The 27,166-nt window shown below is 42.5% G+C and overlaps 1 protein-coding gene across 1 annotated transcript; it reads right to left on the reverse strand.

The window, feature by feature from the left end:
* Positions 1–397: 397 nt before the first annotated feature.
* On the reverse strand, positions 398–27,122 carry LOC117454647 (visinin-like protein 1). Its single transcript, XM_034093761.2, has 4 exons — positions 26,971–27,122; positions 9,232–9,407; positions 7,537–7,752; positions 398–6,611 (listed from the first exon to the last, which is right to left on the reverse strand). The coding sequence occupies exons 2-4, from the start codon at positions 9,391–9,393 to the stop codon at positions 6,414–6,416; spliced, it is 576 nt and encodes a 191-aa protein (XP_033949652.1). The 5' UTR covers positions 9,394–9,407; positions 26,971–27,122; the 3' UTR covers positions 398–6,413.
* Between the last annotated feature and the right edge of the window lie 44 nt (positions 27,123–27,166).

The raw sequence follows: 27,166 nt of genomic DNA on the forward strand, positions 1-27,166 counted from the left end.
TTCCTCCATTCCCACCCAGCTGCGAGAGTCCGCAGAGGAAACACTAATGTCCACAGCCATTGTAAATAATGACAGTGTGTGGGTGTGTGTGTGGTAATGCAGGTGTGAGTGTGTGAGTCTCCCTGCATTGTGGCATTGAATTGTTCCCATGACAACCGCTTTAAAGGTGATATAACTGCAGCAGTGTGACATCGTTGTTAGATGGTGACTCATACTCTGTGTGTGTGTGTGTGTGTGTGTGTGTGTGTGTGTGTGTGTGTGTGTGTGTGTGTGTGTGTGTGTGTGTGTGTGTGTGTGTGTGTGTGTGTGTGTGTGTGTGTGTGTGTGTGTGTGTGTGTGTGTGTGTGTGTGTGAGATCGGAGGAAACACACATGCCACGGCAAGACAGCAACGACTCTGGACATTCATGTGTTTTTATTCTATGTGACAAAAATAATTACATGGTCTTTGTTCTAGGAGCTTAACAATATTGAAAACAAAAGCAAAATCATCAGACAGGACGAAATAGACATGTATACATGAACATCATAGAGAAATGTTGAAGAATAGAATGTATATTGTACAACCGAGCACAAATGAACCAAAATAATAATGTTCATATTCTTCTCACACGGCTCAGTGTAATTCAGTTCCCTTTCAATCTCTTTTTTGGCACATTAAAAACAACCAGATTTTCGTCAAAGTATTATTGAATTTGACGCTGCGGGATAAACGACAGATGAGAAAGCAACACAATAGTTACCAAAGAAGAAATTCCTTTGTGCGTTCTCGGGGAGGAAATAGTTTTCTCGCTTTGAACTGAAGCTAATTAGGATGGACTGGATCTAATCAGTGGAGGAGAGCAAGGGATACGCTGTGAAGCCACTTTGCGAGCCGATCTGTTCTAATTGAAGTGTTTTACTGCACACCGCTCAACCGTCAATGGGATGCTTATCGAATCATGGGGGGAAATATTGTATTCGAAACAAGAGGCGACAAAACAGATGGGGTTGTTTTGGACGTATTTGCTGTTGAACTTGTGTGTTTAAACGTTCTCTCTTGAAACAGGTGCAAAATATCTGCCATCACATTTCATCAAAGACTCTGAGAGAAATGTTTATATAGCATCTTTCAAATTGTTGTTAGGCTATAGCTTTTCTGTCTTTTCTGTTGTCCAATAATACACTTTCAGATTCCGTAAGACACTTGTTTGGGAATTTTGCAACACAGGTTCGTGGGAAAAAGTCAAAAGATTGTAATCAATTTTAATTGTTTCGCTCTGCAATAATATAATTGTTTATGTCCTACTGGAGAATTGATGCCACCTATTGCTTATCTTCCTCTCTAACTCGGCCGTTTCTCAATCTCGAGGATACTGGCTTGGTAGTCGCGTACTTCCAAGTCACTTCCTTCAGAAACAAGTATGCTTCCAAGCCACGGCTTCGGAAAACGAAGAAGAATGGAACAGGCTAACAAGTGTGCCACTCTCTCTAACGGTTTCAACATAAACTGCACCGAAAATAAATACCTAATATATAAATATCTATTTACGAACTTGCTTTACTTTCACGGAACACATTTTTGGTGATGACATTCTCCGCAAGGGTTTTTGAACATTGTGGGGATTCTAAGGACGCGAAGTCTACCCATATGCAGCCTCGAAAATTTCCCCCAAACCAAGGACGCGGCCTCGGTGGAATTCCAAGTATGCTGGAGATTGGAACGCACTCGATGACGTAGCATCCTTGAAATATTGGCTTGGAAGCCAGTATCCTCGAGATTGAGAAACGGCCTTTGTCTTTTGCTGATTTTTCACGATATTCAGTTAAATTGTGAGCTATACTTGGTTCAAAACTGTCTACTGGTTACTCTTTGTTTATTTCACTGTCAAATGAAAGGTCTTTATTTCATCAAAGAAATTCAAATCTGATCGAGACGAATTCTGATTCGGAAAATAGTGAAATTATCTCACTCCACTTTCAGATGAATGTGCACTTTGGAGAAACACGAGACTTAACAAGAGCTACTAAAGCAGTTTGCATCAATTGAAATTGTTCATTTTTATCTCGAGGCGTGACATTATGGAGGAACTATAACGTTTTGGGTTGTTTCGAGACATAAAGCCTCCTTCCACTTCGTCATGTATGTGTGAATTACCTGTAGAACTGCAGACTACAGCAAACACAAGGAGATTTCCTCTAGTGAAGACAGAACAAACGGTACACCAGCGGACCACAAAAGCAAGTTTAAGTGCGGGTTATAATACTTTAGTGCTTCGGGGTAAAGGTTTACTTTACAAAGTGGAACGAGACTGAGGCCTCTCTTGTAACACAAATGATACAAATACAAAACACATGTGAGCACTTGCAAAAATGTCCCAGCACACTTAGCTTTTCACAATCACTCGCAGTTATGAATCAGACACACACACACACACACACACACACACACACACACACACACACACACACACACACACGCACATGCACACACACACAGTAGCTGTGTCATCATATATGAAAGTAGTTCTAAGCTAGAAGTACATTTACATTTACATATCATACTTGTTTATATTCATAAATACGATTACAGTCGTATTATAATGTACATGTAGTTTTATCATTACATTATCGCACAAAGGAGGCTCGTTCTGTAGATCTACGGAGGGAGCGTGTTCATTGGCTGGCTGAGAAGGAGGAGATTCATCTGATTGGCTCACAGGAAGGAAGTCAAATGTTTTGCTGCAATGCAGAGATTTAGGACACTTTGACTGATTCACAAAGAGAAATGAACGGTCTGATGACTGAACACAGGGACCAGGTGTATTCTTTACAAAGGGAAGGTCATGTTGCCTCCGTACGATCCCATACTCTTAAACATATGTAACTGTTGGAACTTCACCAACGACAGTGCATGCAATCTGTTTGACTGTTACATCAGTCCAGTTATTTTCCTAATTTATCCTACAAATCTTTCGATGACCTTACCGTCATTATTCCTGGGAAAGTCACAAGAACAAATTTCAGCTATTTCCTACTAGTTAGTCAAAATACGAGAGCAATCAGAAACATGTTCAGCCATCACTGGGTGTATTGGGTCTTTTTTCTGTACATATACAGTAAACCTTCCGGATTGACATTACATCTACAATAACTGAAATGTAATTGAACGCTAAACACATGTTTGCCTCTGGCGCTCACACAGATGACTTGACTGGAGTGTTTTTTCCAGTGCACAGTCTGAATAGTCAACCTCAACAGCTCAAGGGATTCAAATGCTTTATTTGTATTTATGCAAACTAGCTACAGCTTAGTCAGACTGCTCACGTGTTTCTTAATATGTGTATTATAAGCAGCATATAGTTTGAGTTTGTTGGTGGCGAAGTCGATAGGGACTTGGCTTGGCAACTGGAAAGTCACCAGTTCAAGTCCCAGCAAGACCGAGTGCTACCGAGGTGTCCCTGAGCAAGGCACCGTTCCCCACACTGCTCCCCGGGCGCCGTTCAAAATGGCAGCCCACTGCTCCTAACACTAGGATGGGTCGCATGCAGAGAAACAATTTCCCCACGAGGATTAATAAAAGCCCATCTCTTTATCCCTTTGGCGTCTCGGCTCGGGCCTCATCACTCCACAGATTTACAAAGAACATTGAGTGATGATTAGATAACTATCCCCCCGAGCCTACAGGTGGAGCTGGGGTGGTGGGGGGTCAGGTGAGCAGCAGCAACACATCAGCGAATCCGCCATTTTACTATCCTCGCATTAGCATTATTAGCATTAGCCCAGCGCAGAAACGCAGAGAGTCTAACTTATGGCAACACAAAATAAAACATGGGAGCGGTGGAGACGAGGAGGTGTCGGCGTTCTGGCGATTTAATCGGAAGGCTTCAGTAGATTCCCTTCGAGCCTTCCGAGTAAATCGCCAGAACGCCCCCAACTCCTGGGACTTCCGGCCGGGGACTTCAGGTGGCAGTATACGCCGTGAAGTGGTTTGCGGCCTGCCAGTAAACCCAAAGCAGAAGAAGAAGAAGTGACGTCAGCGGCTTCATTTGACTAATCCTCCCCCAGGGACTTATTCCGGTGTGAACGCGATCTCATTCATGAGAACTAAAGAGTTCTCATGAACTAAGTTCTCATGAACCTTTGTGGGAAAAGTACTGCGGTGTGAATGCGCCTATTGGTGCTCGACTTGACTGCCTGAACTAGCTCGCAGGCTTCGCCCCATTTTTGGCAAGGGAAATCTTGAGTCTCAGGCTCCTCCAACAAGCTAATGGAGGTAGCCAGCAACTTATACAAAGCAAGAAAGGCCATCGTTAGCCGGACATGTATAGCAACGTAAAAATGTTTGCCATCAACAATGGCTGCTGCCTCGTGCCTGTAGCTATGCTAATCTCACTGTTACGAGACATTTTCCCTCAAGTCGTAACATTTCAACTAGCTTAGACGCTTGTCTGTTCACACAAATGTGCTAAATTTAAGAGTAAGATGAGGAGGTGAATACCACTTAAGGGTTTATATTCGAATTGTAACAGGACAGTTAGCTTAGCTTGCACAAAGACTTAAAGCAGCGGAACAAAGTTAGCTAGGTTTTATCAGCAATGCTAAATCAGTCATTAAAAGCTGTATCCGTCTTTGTGCTAAGCTAACCACCTGCTAGCCTTTGAACTAACTCTCTCCCGTGTTGATCCGATGGAATAGATACGTTTTGAAGTTGGCCGTTACTAACAGCTTCAAACTGTTCAGCTATCTGCCATCATTCACGTTCACAAACAGGTGAGCACTTGTAAACAAACATTAACCACCAAGGCTTCCTCTTCAACCTTTTGCAAATTGATTTTAGAGTGCAGCAAGTTCCTCGCCCTCCACCGACTATCAAAGCGTTTCCTCTCTGACATTTAGGGAGGAAGAAGAAAAAGAGGGGAGAGCAGGACATTGGGAGAGAAAAGAGGACAGAAGGCTAGTGTAGCTTTTCATGTGAAACAAGAATGAATAACGGAGGCAGGTTTGCCCTTTCAGAGAAATACCGTTGCTGTCCTTTGGCCATAATTACTGTCCTGATTATCCACACTCAACGCGGTACTAGAATTTCTTGATTATATATTTCTGTTTTTCTGCATTTATGTGTGTCCGACATTTCCAGTTTTATGCAGAGACACAGTTGAACGTATCCAATGTACGTATACCAACTGTCATAATGTGGAAATGTAATAATTCAAGTCAAACTTAATACAAAATTAATTAAAACTAAGATAAAACCTCAATTTAGCCCGTTAATGAAATCCTAAAAATAGATTTTTTCTGAATAATTTAGCTTTGATTTATTACACACAGCTGGTTTAATTATGACATGCTTAATTTATGTCATTTTCCACAAGAAATAGTCATTACAAAGTGAAGTTGAATGTCAAACGATTATTTCCTGTTGCCCAATGAAACTGTAGCAAGCTAAGCTAATCACGAAGAGAGCCATGTGGACGTCATGTTCAATGCCAGATAAGGCTTTATTCTAACCTAATTACGTGTCCTTTTAAGAAAAATAATAATCATTCTGATAAGATATGGATTTAGTTAGCACGTGCTGGAATGCTTCAGGCACTGGGCAGCACATCAGTATTCTCGTCTAAGACGTTCATCGCCTGCCTGACTCACGCTTATGAGAGAGAATAAAGCGAGTGGACAGTGTGCTGTAATTTTTCTTTAAAAGCGACACAACTGGATCTGGATTTGGCTTTTGAGGAACTCCTGCACACACTAACGCATGCAGAGGGTCAGTTTGATCTGGGTTTGTAAAGTGTATTTTGCTTTTGCTAGAAATCCACATTCTAGCGCAATAACACCTGCGCATATTGTTTATTAATTTAATTCTCTCTGTGTCAGCATAACATTTGCTTCTGTCTCTCTAGCTGGACCACGTGGACCCAACAACAAACCCTTTGTTGGTTTGATGCCATTGCTGCTTTTTCAAATGGTCCCAGTGTCGTTTAAGTGGTTTCACTCTTTAAATCTAACTCTCAAGAGGAAAGCGAATGATAATATTTCCCCCCAAAAGAAGTCTAATATCTGTGAAATCCATGTTTATTTGAGTAAATCGGAAGCAAATTGCTTTGGAAATATATAATTAAGAATGATGGTCTGACAAACTGATTAGTCATTTGGGATAATTAGGACAAATGTGCAATGTCTGGGGAAATTTGGAAGTAAAAGTGACCGTAAAGTGAGTCAGTGTCACCTGGACAACGTGAAATAAAAGAATGGCATCAATCCGATGTCCAATGGTATTCAAACACAGCTTTTTGCCATCACTGCCTCAAATAAGGAATACGCGTGACCTCCTCTTCCTCCTCCCTCCTCTCACCCTCCTTCCTTCCCTTGTTTCAGTTCAACACCCCCCCATCCTTCCCCTCCATCCCTTCCTTTCTCCCCCCATGACTCTCTCTACTTCTGCATGTCACACTGCAGCAGTAGGACGATGGACGGGTCGGACTTGGCGGCTTCTTTGAACTCGTCCAGGCTGATCTCATCGTTGTGGTCCTTGTCCATCTTGGAGAAGATCTTGTCCACACGCTGCTGAGGGGTCAGCCCGTCCTCGTTCATCCGCATCATGATCACAGTACCGACCATCTTGTAGATGGCCTGAGGAGAGAAACAATACATGTGAGATTTTGTTGTTAAATGTATGACTAAAAGAAAGTCCACATTTACACACGGCATCTATTGCACGTCTGTCCGTCCTGGGAGAGGGATCCCTCCTCTGTTGCTCTCCCTGAGGTTTCTCCCATGTTCCCTTTAAACTGTGGGTTTTCTCTGGAACTGTTTCCTTGTGCGATGTGAGGGTCTAAGGACAGAGGGTCTGAGGACAGAGGGTCTAAGGACAGAGGGTCTAAGGACAGAGGGTGTCGTATTGTCATACTGATATTCTGTACACACTGAAGACCACTGAGACAAATGTAACATTTGTGATATTGGGCTATATAAATAAACATTGATTGATTGATTGATTGATTGAAAGGATTTCACCTAAAGGAGCAGTCATGGATGGATTACTGAACCGTCAGGTGCCCTCCTGGCCTTTACTTATAAAATGTACCGAGCACGAATAGACTCAAAAAGAGACAAACAAAAACACACAAACTCTACTAAAACACCACAACAGCTACAAAAAAACGATAAAAGCAGCTGTAATCAAACACAAAGATACCCATAGCAACATTTTGGATACACCAAATGGCCACAAGAAGACACACAATTATCACAACAATTCACAAAATGACTACAAAGGCATGCGAAACGACTACAAGAAGAGACGAAATGACGACAAAATTAGCACAACGAGACACAAAATGACCACAAGTAGGTTATGACTACAAAGAGACGCGGAATAACCATAAGATGACCAAACATAACCACAACGAGGCACAAAACCACCCCAAAAAGTCTGTCATTTTGTCCATGTTGCATATCCTCATATTCGGCCTATAGAACCAGTAAAACCTCACAAACGAGTTCCTACATTGAATATTCCGCGGCACACACCGATTCCCTCCAGGCATACACACACCTCGATGATCTCCAGCATCTCCTGTCGAGTGATCTTCCCGTCTCCGTCCAGATCGTACATGTTGAAGGCCCAGTTGAGTTTCTGCTCGAAGCTTCCCCTGGAGGTGATGGACAGCGCGCAGATGAACTCTCTGAAGTCGATGGTCCCATCGCCGTTCTTGTCAAACGTCCGAAATGCATGCTGGGCGAACTTTGAAGCGTCGCCATACGGGAAAAACTGAGTGAGAAGAGAGAAAGAAGAGGTGGCGGATAAAGCATGGGTTGTATTGGGCTTGATTGCTCTGAAGGACCCTTTTGAGCTGGACCCTCCGCTGTGAACATGATTACACGGGTCAGGTTTCGGGCCGGTCTGAATACGAGTTGCTTGTGTGGGAAATCAATGCTTGCATGCCGGTGTATTCTTCCCACGCTCACTGCCAATCATCCTCAAGTACCACAACGCCTACAGCAATCTTGTGGTCGAATGGTTCACAAAACCCAACAAGAATTCATCTTTACCTTAAGCGTTAATATGCTGTGTCCAACTGCTCAGGAAATGTTGTTAGTCGAAGGACACATGTTAAAGATGAAGTGCTGCGATGTGGGGACTTTCAAATGAAACTTTACTGTAATTCACAAAAACACTTTGCTGGCAGAAAACTCTTCTTATGAAATACCTGTAGTGTTTTTGACCATCCAGAGTATTTTATATTGTGTTGTTGATATCGCTTATTCATTTTTTCATTTTATTTGTAATTGTTAATTCTCTTTTCCACTTTTTTAAGTATTGTATTATAAAGTCTGAACACACTTCTGCGACGAAATAATTTCCCATATTGGGATCAATAAAGTCTCTCTCTCTCTCTCTCTCTCTCTCTCTCTCTCTCTCTCTCTCTCTCTCTATCTATCTATCTATCTATCTATCTATCTATCTATCCATCTCTCTCTCCATCTATCTATCCATCTGTCCATCTATCCATCTCTATCTCTCTATCCCTCTATCTATATATCTCTATCCATCTATCTATATATCTCTCTCTCTCTCTCCATCTCTCTCTCTATCTATCTATCCATCTCTCTCTCTATCCATCTATATATCTCTCTCTCCATCTCTCTCTATTTATCTATCTAGCCATCTCTCTCTATCCATCCCTCTCTCTATCTCTCTCTCCATCTCTCTATCTATCTAGCCATCTCTCTCTATCTATCTCTCTCTATCTATCTCTCTCCATCTATCCATCTCTCTCTATCTATCTATCCCTCTCTCTCTCTCTCTCTCTCTCTCTCTCTCTATCTATCTAATTACTGTTGAAATTCAATCCATACACACACTATTAATATCACGCCAATTACATGTAGATTTGCAGCCTGATGTAAAGAAGCACCATTTTTAAAATTGCATGATCAAAGCGGACATATACTGCAAATGTTTCGGTTTGTATTTGTATGATATACTATATATATATATATATATATTGTCCGAAGCAGTTACAGGCATAAATAGAGGTTTATCCCCAACCCCAAAACCCACCAATGCTGTGAGTCATCTACGAGGTAACTTGTGATATACCTATGTGGAAAAGACCACTTCCATTGCTATGAAAACCCTGTTACCCCACGACGTGCACGTTCCCTAGCCCTGCTTATTACTGCATATTAACCCCCCGTGACTTCTCTTCCTCAGCTTCGTGCCACGTTCGTCCCTCCCCCCACCTACCTTAACATAGAGCTGCTGAAACTCCTCCAGGTTGAGGATGCCGGTGGGACAGTCTTTGAGGAAACCTTTGTACCACTGCTTCAGCTCAGCCTCGTTGAATTCCGTGTTCTTGGTCAGGTCGTCCAGAACCTCCGGGGCCAGCTTACTGTTGTGTTTCCCCATGATGCTTCACCTCTCTGGGGGGAGGAGGGCAGAGAGGGAGAGGGTGAGGAGGTGCTAGACTAACCACAGCAACAGCAGTAAAGCCGTGTGTTGTTGGAACAGCACAGGGCTCAGGTGGGACGCATGCAAACAACACATGACCTGCGCAGATGCACTCGGAGAAGAGAGGCGTTGTGTTTATGTGGCTTTGTCTGACACAATATACGTCTGATTTGGTTGGACATGTCATCCTACCGTCTAACACGTCTTCTTCTCATACATGCCTTGTTCTTTCTGCTGCTGCAATGCAAACACTTACTTATCTATCTATCTATATATGCTTTGTTGGATGAAAACCTTGAAAAGTGAAGCTATTTGATTATTAAAGGCTCAATAACTAGTTTCCCCAAAAAACACCACTGACAGATCCAAATTAATTACATTCATTTTGCTTTTTTTCCGCAAGTTAAACCACAAATGTATGCAGATGATAACGTGTTGTAACGTTATGAAACTAGGAAAGCAGACGTAACTGAGAAATGAATGGCATTGCTAGACAATATATATATCGATGTCTTTCGAAGACACACTGTGCTCAGTATGGAGGGTTTCAAGCCGTTTCTAGACCGGGGTCTTATATCTAGGAATCTTTAAGATATGGCACTCATGCAAAGAACATCCAGGAACTCTACGAAGCCATTCAGGTGCTGTACAATTGGACAATTAGCATGTTGTTGTGAAAGCAGCACCGCTTTCAGTTTCCTATTTCCACATAAAGACATACAAACAATCCAGCCCAGATATTTGAACTAAATCAACAACTCTACAGCTTCCCTTTGTCGATATCAGTTGCCTGCTTTCAGTTGTTTCCGGTGTCCAATTAGCTGTAACGCTAATCCTGGTAAATGTACATAGAAATGTGCACTATAATATATAAAAAAGAAAATCTGCATTTGACAAATGTAATCATCCGTTTGAATGACGTGTTCACATGTTGAGTTAAAGCAGTTCACGTACAAAATGTTATGCTGCAAAAGCTCTATCAATTTTTATAATGACTCGTATAATTCCTGTGTGAGCTAAGATCGTAATAGCATCAGTGTTTTATTGGCTAGTAAAATGGCCCATTAGCCTGCCTGGCTCCACACCACACACACACACACACACACACACACACACACCAACACACACACACACACACACACACACACACACACACACACACACACAGCTGAGCACCACTGCAGTGCCTTCATGACGACACCAGGTCAAGTCGAGCCTAGCCACCACAAATCCTCCTAAATAGCAGAGAGAGGGTAGGGGCAGTCTCGAGGCGGAAATCTCACCTATGAGTCATCCACAGGGAAGGAACTCAAATCCAAGTCACCGCAAAGTGCACACGTTTTATCCCCATGAGAGGACAGGAGCTGCTGTACAAGAGCTGAGCCTAGAGGGGAAGCAATAAAGCAGAGACAATACGTTCCAGCTGTATCTTGCTTTGGAAAGGTCACCTGTGATCTTTCCAAGTTAAAATACAAAATGTAATGTTTTCCTTTGTCAGAGATGGATCCTGCTGTTGGGCCTGGATGACGAATATGAAAGCAGGTGCGTCCAGCTGGGCGTCATCACTGCAGTCCTGAACATCTTCCAACATCGTCATGGCTGGAAATAGCTTCAGCTTTTATCGTGTTTATAACGGAAGTCAGCGTGAGTCAGCCATCGGAAAGCAATTGAAAGTGTTTAATTTCCACAAAGGACCGGTTCCCTTCAGAGGAACGACTCACTGCTTCTCCGAGGTGAAGTTATTCTAACAAGCCATTTGTCTAACAGGCAAGCACTCTTGATTGTTTGATTTTCAGACACATAATCTAAAATATCCAAAGGACAACGTGTTCAAGTGAAAACACGTATTTCCAATATGGTGCCAAGCAAGAAAATGAAGACAATTAATATAAAAAATAAAATGAACAAAAAGTGCTGACTTTATATTCATGTCACCAAAATATGTCATGTACATTTCACAAGTTACCCCGTGGCAGAGAAAGGTCTTGTTCTGACTTTAATGAGCTACTCTCGAACTTAACGAGGACAAATCATGCCCGCACCTCTTTTCACCCTCTGTCTGAAACCAGAGCCCAGTCTGCTCTGATTGGTCAGCTGGCCGGCTCTGTTGTGAACCGCCAGAAGATCAAGTACGTTGGAGCGCTAGCTAGGGGTGGGCGATATTGAAAAATATATTATCACGATATTTTTCAAGCAGTATCACGATAGACGATATATATCACGATATTTTTTCATGTCGGTTATTATGGTTATGTTTCAAGTTACTTAACAGTACAAGCACCTACAAGGTGACAGCAACTAAAACTAAAAGGAGTGACAGACCAGAATAGCATTTCAAGCTGGTTTTATTTCTGAAATGAATCCCTGAATGAACAATTCAACATTTTGATATGGCTTCAAGGCAGTTTCTCAGTATAAGAATAAACTTTCTGAGGTAGCACTAGCAGTGAACATCAATACACATGAAAAGGAGGGTAAAACATAACTAAGTAAAACATAAAACATCAATGAGGAAAAGTCAGTGCCAAACAATTAAAATGTAAACTTTAGACTTGAAGTGCAATAAAAGACTTCAGCATGAAGGGAAAAGCTTATTTTTATATAGTTTTTTTTTCCACGTTTTTTTTTTTTTTTATCACGATAGATACGATATCTCTGAAAAAGCATATCGTGGAGACCTAATATCGTCACGACGATATATATCGTCATATCGCCCACCCCTAGCGCTAGCCAATAGAAGTGCAAGTGTTGTGGAGGTAAACAAAGGAGTCCAGTGGATGGGAATGTAGCCTTTACAGACCATTTACATGCACACAATCCTGTGTAACTACCGGAGAGGGAGAACCCCAGAAAGCATATTAGGGCCTCTTTAAAGACGTGATGTGTAGGGAAATGCTGTTCAACGACATGGCCGATGTAAAAAGACAAGACAAAAGCTTCCAAAACATACACACAAATATGTGCTTAGAAAAATGTACACACACATGTTCCCCTGAGAGGAAGGAGGTCACTGAGGTGGGATCAATGCACTGAAGGTGTTTAACTCCCCTCGCTGTCACGTGGGTAAGTCTTTGCCTCGAGCCGCAGACATTGAAAATGAAAGTTTAACTATCTCAGAATCATTGATGGTGTCCATTGAGGCGGCTCTGTGAATCACTGGCTGCATCAACAAAGACAAACACAAGCGTCCCAACTCATGCCACAAGCGCTGGGTTTGTTTAGTACACACACACACACACACACACACACAACTCCACAGAGTTCATGTCACACCTCTTTCTGCAGCAGATTAGATTGTATCCCTCTGTCGGAGAAGCGAATGTAGCAGATAATAGAGTTTCCAGGCGAGAAAGCACACTGGAAAATAAATCTAAATCAACACTGCTCGCGTCAGAAAACAGGCAACCCGTTGGTTTATTTCAAATTGTTCCCAGATCTAACGCCAGTCAGGTGCTAAAGTCTGCATCAGCTCCTCTCACTGAGGCAGACACCTGTTGGTGTAGACTGTTCAGGAATTGGAAGCTCCCATTCTCTTTCTTGGATTAGCAAATAAATACAATCTCTGTGGCTCAAATGGTGCCTGCTTTGAAGATGCTTATCTACACTGAACAAAAATATAAATGCAACACTTTTGTTTTTGCTCCCATTTTTCATGAGATGAACTCAAAGATCTAAAACATTTTCTATAAGCACAAAATAACCATTTCTCTCTCTAATATTGTTCACAAATCTGAAAAAGTCTGTGAGAGTGAGCACTTCTCCTTTGCCGAGATAATCCATCCCACCTCACAGGTGTGGCAGATCAAGATGCTGATTAGACAGCATGATTATTGCACAGGTGTGCCTTAGGCTGGCCACAATAAAAGGCCACTCTGAAACGTGCAGTTTTGCTTTATTGGGGGGTCTGGGGGGGTCCGAAAACCAGGCAGTATCTGGTGTGAGGGGTAGGATTAGGGTTAGGGTAATGTTGTGAATCGAGTGGCCTGTGTTCGTCGTCCATAACATATGCCTGCCCATACCATAACCCCACCACCGCCATGGGCCACTCGATTCACAACATTACCCTAACCCTACCCCTCACACCAGATACTGCCTGGTTTTCGGACCCCCCCAATAAAGCAAAACTGCACGTTTCAGAGTGGCCTTTTATGGTGGCCAGCCTAAGGCACACCTGTGCTATAATCATGCTCTCTAATCAGCATCTTGATATGCCACACCTGTGAGGTGGGATGGATTATCTCGGCAAAGGAGAAGTGCTCACTATCACAGACTTTTTCAGATTTGTGAACAATATTTGAGAGAAATGGTTATTTTGTGTAAATAGAAAATGTTTTAGATCTTTGAGTTCTCATATCGTAGACAATGTGAATGCATTAAAAATGGGCTCTTTTAGTACCTGTTAATGTAGAATGGATCCAGGCATCTGAGTTCCTGTTAACGACTACAATTGCTTTAATGATTTAAAGGTCACCTATCATGCTATTTGTAGGCAATAGCATAGCTCTCAGATATATACAAATATATAAAAAACATGTCTATCAAGTGTTTTGCTCAAAATACCAAACAGATCACCCGTTCTAGCCATGCCTCATATCCCTCTATTCCACTTCCTGTTTCAAAAGTGCTGATTTTGGGTATAAAGCTTTAAAAAAGGAGGGGTCTGAGCTCATGCGGGACCCGGCAGCTACCGTCTAAACTGAATGCTGCCGTGATGAAACGCCATATCATGGATTATCAAGGATCTGAAACAGTCTGGAGCTCAAAGGCTTTCTCTCTTGCCGGTTAGACCACAAGGTGAGTTCCTTTTTACTTCCTGCTTCTTCACACACATGCTCTCCAGTACAGGTTAGCTCTGAGTGTTAGCGATGCTAATGTAAACACCGACCATATTACGTCCAAAACAGTCGGGCATTGTTTCTGATAGCAACGTTTCTGATTGGGCCGTGGGTCCACATTTCCGATATGACGTCAAATCGCCGCAAATCTGGATCAGCTCCGTTGTTCCCCCGTTTTTAGAGATTTGGGTACGGAGGAAAAGAGAGAGGGTTTTATTTTCTGACGCTGCGTGAGTCTTTAGGAATGAAAAGACATCAAAAAGTGCATTTTGCATGATAGGTCCCCTTTAAGGTCTGTTGTTGTGCTAATGGGGTTGTTACATTTGTTAACCTGCCATAAAAAGAGTCACATCCACGGAAAAAGGCTACAGGAAACATGTCAGAGAATTGGCACCAATTGTGGATAATATCTACGCAGCGTTACAGGTTTATTATAAGTTGACTTAAAAATGACAGCTACAGTAATCTATATTTTCATAAGAACAATGACTAGATCTAAAATGTGAAAGAACCCACCGCAGAGATCTATTACCCATCTCTGCAGTTCTCCTCAGGTTTATTGAGCGTTTTCAGCACGTGGTTTTGGTTTTCCCAATTGTAATAATTGTTGGAATAAACAGAAGAATTTTGATGTTTAGCAGCTTTAGGACAACAACACCCAACCGAGTTTGAAATGTAAACCCATAGCAACCTTTCAAAGCATTTCATCCCAGAGGAAACCATATGGCTCCTACATGTGCATTCATAGCCACTGCCTCAAGTGCTGAAATTAAATAGCTTTATTCTCAAAACACTTCATTTTCTGCACCCCACCCAAATGGATCAATCGGCCTGGTAACGTGCTTTTGTTGTCTTTCGCAGTCTGTCCACATCACTACATGGACAACAGGACATCACACACTCTAAAACTCTACACACACATACACTCTATTAAATGATATAAGAGTAGATAGTGGGAAAACATCAAGAGGATGTGTGTGAAAAGGGTAAGATACGGTAGGGAGGATAACTCCCTCTGGATTCACACCTCCGAGCGAGGAGACAGATGGACGGACAGGGAGAGGGAGGGGAGGGGAACGGGGATGAAGATGGGAGGCAGCAGGCAGATAAGCAGAGCTTGTAGAAAATGGTTTCAACAGGCGTTCAATAGAGAAGCACGTCTCTTATGGAGGGCCTTCTGCGCATGTTCATTACAGCCATCAGACTGAGAGTAAACAGAGTGAAATCTGAGTTGTAAATGCGTGGGAGGCTGTGTGTCACTGTGTTTCCGAGCACAGCACGAAGGCAATCTGTAGGCGAATGGATGAGAGTCAAACATGGTTGTGTGTCAGAAGAAACGAAGCTTACATTCAAAGCACTTGGCCACGAGTGACATACATTAAAGAGTGGTTTCTCTCACATCGGACATCTGAGGATTCACAATTCCCATTACAGGAAGCGACATGGTTTCAATATGCCTGTTTTGCATCACTCAAAAAAAGCAAGATATGAATTCTGGAAAATGACATTGCAGTATTTCTTGAGGGATTTCAGGTCTTGCTGAAATCAAAAATCTCTCATGTTCCGATTAACCCAGCTTCCCCAAATGTCTTTCTTTTTGGTGTCTATATACGCCGGGATCCGGAGTCATGGATGATCCTGCGGTCCTGTGTCCTGGTTCGCGAGCGCTGGATCGCGAGCCGTGGCTGTGGTCCTGGATCATCGGTCCTGGATGGATATCCTCGTGGATTCATCTTCCTATTATACACATGCATTTCCAAACATCTGGACTACCTATGTTGCAAATGTATTATCTTTTCAATTTACACACGGCATCTATTGCACGTCTGTCCGTCCTGGGAGAGGGATCCCTCCTCTGTTGCTCTCCCTGAGGTTTCTCCCATGTTCCCTTTAAACTGTGGGTTTTCTCTGGAAGTGTTTCCTTGTACGATGTGAGGGTCTGAGGACAGAGGGTCTGAGGACAGAGGGTCTAAGGACAGAGGGTGTCGTATTGTCATACTGATATTCTGTACACACTGTGAGGACCACTGAGACAAATATAACATGTGTGATATTGGGCTATAAAAATAAACATTGATTGATTGATTGATTGATTGATTGATTGATTGATTGATTGATTGATTGATTGAAAAATCGTATTGCATCACAACAACAATTCAGTCCTGGGCATAAGTCATCCATCACAAAGCAAAACAACTAACAATCGGTAAGATTATAAATATTGCAAATAACTAAACCCCTTGCGAATGGTTTGTGGTTTACTTTTTCATCACCGTCACGTGGGGCTGTACAAAATGTCATTTCTTTAGATTAAAGGTGGGGAAGGTAAGTTTGAGAAACCGGCTCGAGATACACTTGTTGTTATATTCCATGGAATGCTCTGAACATCCCGATAGCAATGAATATCTGAAGTGCTTTGACAAAACATCCATAAAAAAATGTCGTCTGTGGAAGCCGTGGCGCTGTAAAAAGCACGACCAATCATCTGAGCCGGCTAAAGTAACTGGATGGCCTACCTGCCTGTCAGCCTTCCACCTGGGCACAAACTTATCTCGTGCCCTCATTGGTCATGTGCGCGTTCGTGTGTGTTGGAGGAGGGGCTCTGTGAGGAAGTGGCAGATTTTTTCCGGCTGTGTATTTTCAAATTCTACCTACCCCACCTTTAACTAATCAGGTTAGCTATTTAGGTTTGTGGATGAACGTTCATATATCTGTCGTCATATTAAATTATGAAGGGTTATATTAATAATATCATAAATGTTTTGTGACGACACAAACAATTCCTAGTTCCTGCTCGTGAAGATTCGGTTAATTTCTCTATAAATGTAATATAATTAACTTCATTTTGGCCTGTTGGACAAAACAAGACATAAAACAATACCAGGAGGTTCTGATGGTCCTTATTTACGATTTGGTGATACTTGACCAGCGCCTGTTCGAGGCAACAGATAGACGGAGATTCGTTGTTTTTATGTTTAATAAAAGAAAAAGAAAACTGTCTTTATTTGAAGCCCAGAAATTAAAAGACAATAAATAAAGTCGCCTTACAGTATGTGAAAAACAAATGGTCTGACGGTAAGGGGTTTTATCTTAAAACCTTATATTAGGAAACATTATATGTTTCCTTTCCGCACCCTCGCAGCAAGAGGCACCACGAGAAAGCAGAACCAGGTTGGAAAGCGGCGGGCGTACCCTGTCATTAACACGAGGCTCAGATACTCTTAACTGAACGAGCCCCGAGGCGGAGTGTGTTGGTGTGAAAATGATTAGCTGGCAAAAGCTGTAATTGAGTTGGAAAGAGAGCAATTTTTTTTGAAGATGGGCCTCCCATACAATAGTGTGTGTGTGTGTGTGTGTGTGTGTGTGTGTGTGTGTGTGTGTGTGTGTGTGTGTGTGTGTGTGTGTGTGTGTGTGTGTGTGTGTGTGTGTGTGTGTGTGTGTGTGTGTGTGTGTGTGTGTGTGTGTGCAAGGGCAATAACCTTTGTGTGAGTGGAAAAAGTACAATGGACTGCAGCGGCAATAGGAGGACAGTCAATAGGCTATAATTGAAGTGTGTGTGTGTGTAAGTCAGAGGAATGATTTAAAAGGATGAGGAGAGGTGCCAGCGTATTGATGAGAAACCCCACCCTGAACAGTCTTCGTTCACCAAAACATCAAAAGTGAAAAGGCTCGGCTCACAGCGGATGAGGCTTTCGGCCAATCAAAACAATCCAGCTGCCAACTGTAACGGTGCAACTGGTTGGCTGATTTATTGGCTTAAAGAAGGGGTTTAATTTAAAATCTGAATATTGGCAAGAGTCTCACACATCTCCCATGATGCTCTCTGGTTACTCAGATGTTGACGAACCTTATTTGTTTCTAGTCACGGCTACATGTCAATCAAAATGTGTCGCAGTAGTGCAAACGAGGAGGGGCCATTTTGTTTCTGCATGGATGGCCTAGTAATTGTATTCCATAGACTCTATAAAATATCTTACACTACAAATATATGTTTCCATACGGGAATTTCTATGTTTGTTATGACCTGCTATATACTGAAGATCAGATTCTCCTTTGTAATGTGCGATGCCCCTGTGGGTTCATCTGGAGAGGGTGTGGCTGTGCTGTGTCCAGCCTTATTGCAGTGACTCAGGGCACGTGGGTCCGGTGCCCTGAGTTACTTCTCTGCTTTGTCCTACAGGCACCCGGTTCTGTTGAGTATGCTGTATTTACTTCAGTTGCTTTACTTTGTGCACCTCAACACCCTCACACATACACGTCCACGCAACCCTCACCCTGCATTTACACTACTGATACCACCGACGTCCACATCTCATGCTTTACTCATGTTGCACTTCTTTAATTTGAATTACTTACTTAAATACACATATGTTGTTAACCATTGATACGGTGTGTCTCCCCTTTGTTGTGGCCTTTGGAGCTAGGGCATAACAAATGGGGGCTCGTCCTACGGGTCATTTTGTAGAACGTTTGGTTAAAGGTTTGTGTCGTGCCTCAGAGCACATGGGGTGTTTCTCAATGTCGAGTAAAGCTGCTCCAGAGCCACTATTTCAAGCATACTACGTCAGTGCCGCCGAAGGACTGTTCCAATGTCCAGCATACTTGGAATTCTACCGAGCCCGGCGTACTTCTTAGCGATAAATGTCGAGGCTGCACATGTGTAGACTCCGCGGTCTTAAAATCCCCACAATGCTTTGCGCACGGACCAATTTCCCCAAATCTGTGGTGGAAAATGTAAGGCGGGGCCTCTCGTATGATGCACACTTGCACACTTGGTCGCCTGTTCCACTCTTCGTTTTCCGAATGCCAGGAAGAAGTATTCTTGCCTCGCTTCTGAAGCAAGTGACTCGGAAGACATGTGCTACCAAGCAAGCGTACTCGACATTGAGAAACGCCCATGGTGTCGTTGAGCAGCTGATTGGCTGATGTGGTCCAGCTGTGTGCTGGCTTGGCGCTGCTATTGGGGGACACATCATGTCTTTCGTGTTTCAGGCAGCCTTAGTGTTTGACATGGTGTCAGGTTGTGTGTGCCAGTCAGAAGGCAAGTGTTGCTGTTTGATACGCTTACACGTTATTTCTTAAATCTTTGGTTACAGAGCTGCAGACTTGAGATTTTAATTTGAGTCAGACCTAAGTCACAGAAATGCTTGCTATCGCAGATCATTTGTAACCCTAACAAGATATGTTTGACCTAATAAACAAAAGAGTTTTGAGCAGCCATGGATCGGGTCTAAACTCGATATCAACTCTTTGCACACTGCCTTGAGAGGGCCACTTGCAAATGGTTCGCCACTGAACCTAAAAGACCTGCAATATACTTCCAGTTTGCCCAAAGACTTGTAACTTGACTAAGGCTTGCCTTCATATAAATTACTTAAACTACTTTAGCTGAAGCCAGCGGGCTACGTTTTTTTTTTTTTTGGATAGTTGCATCAACAAGTATTTGATTCACTGAATTGATCAAAAACTGTCAACAACATCGGGATTACATATAAAACAGTTCTTTAATTACATTTTCAGGATGTATAATCACAACATATTTTAATATGAATCTCACATCTAAAAGTACATAAAAGCTACTGTCATCGGAGGTTTTATCCATATCTCCCACTCCCATCTTTCTTTTGTTAAGACAATTGGAAAATATTCTTAATATCGTGACGTTGATTTAAACTACGGTGCAATGCCCTAATCCTAAACTGTTCTAATAAAGCCAAGTAGAAGTATTAGCAAGTAGTTATAATATCAAATAAACAGTTTTTCTAACATCCAAAAATCGCTTTCATTAATAGAGAAAGCCTTTTAATATATCGTACAAGTTCTGATTATTTAAGTATTTAGAGAGTTTTGAAAGACCATGAGGTGTTGCTTTGAATCCCATTGTTTGCGTTTCTACATATACTGCATTTCTCTGGTGACTGGAGTTGGGAGGATGCATCGCTATAGAAACGCAGCTCACCTCGGTGCAGCTCTAATTTAAGACCCTGAAGAGCCTGGGGAGACAAAACGACGCTGCACACTTATGAATCAGTCTCTGGTCTACCCTTTATCTCCCAAAGCATAATTCATTCACTTCAGTTTGTATTCATTGCAATTCAGTTCAATTTGACACATTCTCTGAAGTCTGGGTGACTCACGTCTGAGAGCTGCTCCTCTCGTCGCCTGTTGCTTCTGTTCTGCTCTATCGACCCCGCGCAGTCTCCTAAAATGTGGCTAATTATATTCCAGCGACACCTTTAGACTCAGGCAGAAGTGGAGAGATGCCAGCACACGGACACAAACCCACACATGCTAATAGGCACACAAAAGCACTTTCCTATATTAAACAAGCACTGGAGAAGGATCATCAGTTACAGCGCAAAGTGCAAATTAAATCTAAAATAATGCTGCACAATTATTCCAAATTGCGGCAATATCTAAATGAAGCCTACAAATGCTATTCTTCAGAAATAAAGAGTACATAGTATGCATTTTTTGGTTCATATTTGGATTTTGTGTTCGCATCACAACAAAGCCGGCCAGCTAATCAATCAGAGCACAGACACGAAATACAAATATGAACCTGAACATGAGCATAATAGGTCCCCTTTAACTATAGTAGGATATGTTGTTTGCCCGTTGAATATTGAGTGCACAAAGCAGTTTGTTCTTTTCATTGCAAACCAATTATTTTCACGTTCATTCAGAGTCTACAAGCTTTGGTAGGCCATCCAGTTATTTTAGCCGGGCCGGCAAAAAAATGATTGGTCGTGCTTTTTACAGCGCCACGGCTTCCACAGATGAATTTTGTTAATGTAGTTATTATCAAAGCATTTAATGTATTCATTGCGATCGGGATGTTAAGAGCAGTCCATGGAATATAACAAAAAGTGCATCTCGAGCCGGTTTCTCAAACGTACCTACCCCACATTTAATGTACGCATTCAAACACGTGTTCTGTTCCCAGCTGTATTCACCTTGCAGCTGCAGCTCTGTGGCTTTGATCCTGGATCAAGTGTTTAAGTCATGGATGCTTAAAGTTTAACTTCTTCATATGTCTAATATTATAGTTGACTTTTCATTCAGGAAGTACTGTCAGTACGCTTCTCCATGTTTGTGATTGGTCGAATGCTCCAGATACCACCCCTTTCATGTGAACGCGCACCTCACTAGATAGGACACGGCTGGCTTGAGTGATCCACTTGATAACCCGCGTCGCAGGACAGTTTAGCGAGAGCGCGTATGTTTTGGATTAGGTAAGCCGGGCACATCAAACATATCCAGGTTAGGTTGAACCGGCTTCGTAGTTCAGGCCTCTGGTGTCTTGACCTCGACAAAAAGCAGCACCCACGGCAGACAAAACAAAAATAATTGGCTCCCAAAAGGCCGACAGGTGAGCGGGATCGAAAGCAGCTCAAAACATGTCTGGATGTTTAAAGCCAGGCCGGCTAAACGGATCGGTTGTGCTTTTTACAGTATCACGGCTTCTTCCACAGATGACATTTTTTATGGATTTTTTGTCAAAGCACTTCAGATATTCATTGCTATCGGGATGTTTAGAGCATTCCATGGAATATAACAACAAGTGTATCTCGAGCCGGTTTCTGAAACATACCTACCCCACATTTAAGTAGGCAATTGTTTGTGCAACTTAAAGTTTTGTAGCTGTTGTTTTCGTATATGTCCCCTATCAAGGGCTCCTCAATACATTATTGTTAAGGGAAGTGTAAGTAAGAATATCAAAAAGAAATATACATTATATAAAATATACAAATTGATTTGCATTAACTGTGGGAAATAGGTATTTGTATTATTTTGCTCACTCTCACTGTTAAAATAAAAAAACCTACCATTAAAAGTATACACTGTTCTTTGTAAGTGGGCGAACTTACAAAATCGGCAGGCGATCAAAGACTTATTTCCTTCCTGATTGTTGGACTATTCGATTGCAGCCAGGCTGTCAGTCTCTCATAGGGCTGACTCATCCAGTGCAGACAACCCAAAGCTTTCACACCTATGGAACATTTCAGTATCATCCTTTCCCTTTACACCGTGAGAGGAAACCATTTCAATTCAGCTGTGTCCTAAAAACAACAAGATGGATGCATATTTAGAAGTTTTGCATTCGAAAAACTGCACGAGATCGACACATCTCTAAGTGGTTGACCAATCACAACAGAGCCCGCCAGCTAACCAATCAGAACAGATCGTCCTCTGGTTTCAGACAGAGGGTGAAAAGGCAGTGTGAGACAAATAAAGAGCTTTTGAACATTAAAGCATGGAGACATGTCCCCGTGGAGACACATACTAATATATCCCTTAACAAAAGCAGAACGTGTCGTCTTTAACATGTTTCTCCATCCGATCATTCTTGGAAATGTATTTTAAAGCCAAAATATGACTAATAGATTAAACGATTTAGAAATATTAGTCCCTCTCCACAGTTTACGTTACCTTCCCATTTAACTGTACCGTGTTGTTGTCATGCCACTGGAGGACTCTCTATCAACGTCGCCCGATGATAATGCCAAACTCCTTCACTCAACATTGCTTTGTTGATCAATCAGCTGGTCCATGGGTTCACACACACACACACACACACACACACACACACACACACACACACACACACACACACACACACACACACACACACACACACACACACACACACACACACACACACACACACACACAGGCACACGCACACAATGGGCTACTGTTGCATGAAACAGATGCATAGTACACCTGGCTTACCACAGAATGGAGGTGCTACAAAGGGAGGGAAAGAGATACAAAAAGCGTGTGTGTGTGTGTGTGTGTGTGTGTGTGTGTGTCATAGCATCTTTCATCTAAAAACGAAAAAGAAAGGGACTCAAAACAAACAACACACACACAGACAGACAGGAATGGTAGTGTAACTTGTTCCTCATAGGCGATGTTATTGTACTCGACATATGGAGGAATAGGTCTTTCCAGGGTAGAGGAAGTGGCTGTTTCCCCATCTAGTGATCTGCCAGTCTGCTGTTCAGTGTAACCGTAATATCTCTCAACCTCCTATTGTAAATAACACGGTGCTGTGGCTGTGTGGAGCACCCCTGCAAAGACACAGCGGTAGAAGTGTTTTTGTGGTGAGTTGTAACAGGCTTCAGAGCTAGTTCACAAGCCACTCTACTTCTGCCACCATACATCCTGTTGATGCATTATACAATATAATGAACTGTTTTGGGAGGAAATACAATGGAAATAGCAATGGGAGTGTTGACATAAAATAATGAAAATAATGAAACCTCAGTTTTATTTGGATTATCACTTAATGTCGGGTATAGTGCATCTATCTATTTATCCACCCACCCACCTATCTCTCTCTATCCATCCACCCACCCACCCACCCACCTACCTACCTACCTCTCTCTCTATCTATCTATCTATCTATCTATCTATCTATCTATCTATCTATCTATCTATCTATCCATATACCTACCTATCTATTTATCCACCCACCCACCTATCTCTCTTCTATCTATCTATCTATCTATCCATATACCTACCTATCTATTTATCCATCCACCCACCTACCAACCTACCTACCTATCTCTCTATATCTATCCATATACCTACCTATCTATTTATCCATCCACGCACCACCTACCCACCTACCTACCTACCGACCGACCGACCGACCGACCGACCGACCGACCGACCGACCGACCGACCTACCTACCTACCTACCTACCTACCTACCTACCTACCTACTACCTACCTACCTACCTACCTACCTACCTACCTACCTACCTACCTACCTACCTACCTACCTACCTACCTACCTACCTACCCACCTTGATGCTGAAAAACACACATATTGTATATTTGTTTTCAACCCAATGTAAATGCAGAAAACCATTATGCATTGGGCCGTTAGAGATATTAAAACAGAAGATATAAAAATAGCCCAGCAGGTGAGAGTGTGATATTTGTTTGGGAGGAGAAGGTGGGGAAAAAACTCTCTGGAGGAATAAACTAATCACAACCGCATCACCTGTATGCTTGAGCCTAGTGAGAAGCCAAGACTTCAAACCATCACATTGACACGGTTTATATCTGCATTCAGGCTGCTAATGTTCAAGCATGAGCATCACAATGTGCTATCCTCACATTGCCTGATGTGTGATGTCACACTGGCAAATTAACCCCAACACATTAAGCCCAGTGGGCCTGAAGCGACGCTCTGCCACGCTGCTTGGGAAGAAGTCTGGAGCAACTAGAAAACAAACTATCTGTCCGTTCTTGGGACACGTAGCAGAGACAGAATATACATTGTGGAAAATAAATAAATATGCAATTTGTTCTAATATCATGCAGTCCTAGGGGTGGGCGATATTGAAAAATATATTATCACGATATTTTCAAGCAGTATCACGATAGACGATATATATCACGATATTTTTTCCTGTCGGTTATTATGGTTATTTTTCAAGTTACTTAACAGAACAAGCACCTACAAGGTGACAGCAACTAAAACTAAAAGGAGTGACAGACCAGAATAGCATTTCAAGCTGGTTTTATTTCTGAAATGAATCCCTGAATGAACAATTCAACATTTTGATATGGCTTCAAGGCAGTTTCTCAGTATAAGAATAAACTTTCTGCGGTAGCACTAGCAGTGAACATCAATACACATGAAAATGAGGGTAAAACATAACTAAGTAAAACATAAAACATCAATGAGGAAAAGTCAGTGCCAAACAATTAAAATGTAAACTTTAGACTTGAAGTGCAATAAAAGACTTCAGCATGAAGGGAAAAGCTTATTTTTTTATAGTTTTTTTCTTTTTCTTTTTTATCACGATAGATACGATATCTCTGAAAAAGCATATCGTGGAGACCTAATATCGTCACGACGATATATATCGTCATATCGCCCACCCCTATGCAGCCCTATTCTGTATTGATAGTCTATCACCTATGGACTCAGTTGTAATCAACAATACTTAACATGTGCATCCTGCCACCCATCGTCTACCAAAGCGGCATGGATGCCCAACTATCACTCACACACACACACACACACACACACACACACACACACACACACACACACACACACACACACACACACACACACACACACACACACACACACACACACACACAAATATTAGTCCCTCTCCACAGTTTACGTTACCTTCCCATTTAACTGTACCGTGTTGTTGTCATGCCACTGGAGGACTCTCTATCAACGTCGCCCGATGATAATGCCAAACTCCTTCACTCAACATTGCTTTGTTGATCAATCAGCTGGTCCATGGGTTCACACACACACACACACACACACACACACACACACACACACACACACACACACACACACACACACACACACACACACACACACACACGCACACGCACACGCACACACACACGGTCAGTTTCTATGATGCAATAACGCATCTGCTCTGACCCTTTGATGCACAGCCGCCTGAAGGCAGCCAGTGATGCGGACGCGCTCACACACAGTGAAGCTGGTGCTATCGATCGTGCCGACGTGGTGTCCGTCACAGAAGACTGGATTGTGCAGATGCGAACAGACCACTTGTGCAGCCTGAGGTTTTCCTCTCGACATTTCCTTTCAGGCTAAACGCAGCCACACGCTTGTTTTCCACAAATCCTCCCTGACCCTAGATCTTTGTGCAAAGGAGGGTTTTGGCGCAGTTGTTTGTCTGCAGGACTACGAGAAAACGACTTGCTCAATCGTCATGAAACTTAGCGGAGGGCTGTAGCATGGACCAAGAAGGGACGCATTACATTTGAGAGTATATCTGAGTCACATGGCGGGATACACGCATTGTGTTTCACCTATGGCCTTGGCGGAGGACTGCACTCTCCACTTGTCCTTTAGACCCTCGAGCACAGCCATGCATACATACACACACATTTCATTCATTTCAAATGCTTGTTATGTCCAGAGCAGAAAGCTTGAGTCCACTTCAATGGTGCGACACACAGGTAGCCTTTTTTTTTTTTCTTCATCCATTGATTGCTCCAAGAGCATGAAGGACATAATGGCACTGACTTCCCCTGGCTGCCTTTTCTCAGATCCATGCTGAAAGCACAGTTAAAGCATCCATCTGGGATGTATGGCGCTCTACACATGACTCACCACATGCCAGCACAACACACGCAGGACCACGGTGACTCCATCATGGCATGTAGGGTCAAAAAAGTGCCGCTTTCTTCATGTTTTTTACCCATTGTTGTGTATTTATTTTCATTTGTGTTGTATTTATACATGCCTATCTCTTTATCTAATATGTTATATTCTTCTAACTTTATGTCCCCTTTATATCTGCACTGTCCCCTTGCTGTCACACTGCTTGTTCTCCCTCTGTGGGACTATACAAGGATTTCTGATCCGGACAACAGCAGACTATGACCCCAGGTTTAATGGCTGATAGCCCTGAGTGTCCTTGCAAGACATGCAATCCCTTTACTGCTAAATAAGACAATATACTAAATGATAAGTGTACCACTGAGAGGGTTAAAGGATCCCCCCTTCCTGGAGAGACACCTCTGATAACAGACCAGTAACATAATATCCATGACTTCCTGTCTCATCACTTATTGTTTCTCTCAGTTAGGAATTAAAGGCAGGTAATATATGACACATTGTTTTAACATGTACACATTAACAGATAAGAGCAGATAAATGATTTCCACGTACCCTGTGATGATTGGAAATTGAATAAGCTGCTACAAATAAAAGCCTCTCGGTTGTTTTGCAGCTGTGCTTCGGTCCAGATCTTCCTCCCTCATGTAGAATAACCTTCGCGTTAACTCACCTCTCTCTCTGGATAAGATGAATGAACCGCTGCGTCTCCCCTGCCAACATATTTGCATACAAGCCGCCTCCCCTCGCG

The sequence above is a fragment of the Pseudochaenichthys georgianus genome, chromosome 11, assembly GCF_902827115.2.
Source record: "Pseudochaenichthys georgianus chromosome 11, fPseGeo1.2, whole genome shotgun sequence".
NCBI lineage: Eukaryota > Metazoa > Chordata > Actinopteri > Perciformes > Channichthyidae > Pseudochaenichthys > Pseudochaenichthys georgianus.

Bases quoted from the DNA above. Each gene is read 5' to 3' on its own strand.
- LOC117454647 (XM_034093761.2), bottom strand. From the start codon at position 9,393: ATGGGGAAACACAACAGTAAGCTGGCCCCGGAGGTTCTGGACGACCTG. The intron at 7,753-9,231 runs GTAGGTGGGGGG...CTTCTCACTCAG, and splicing joins TTCAGCAGCTCTATGTTAAG to TTTTTCCCGTATGGCGACGC. The intron at 6,612-7,536 runs GTGTGTGTATGC...TTCTCTCCTCAG, and splicing joins AGATGCTGGAGATCATCGAG to GCCATCTACAAGATGGTCGG.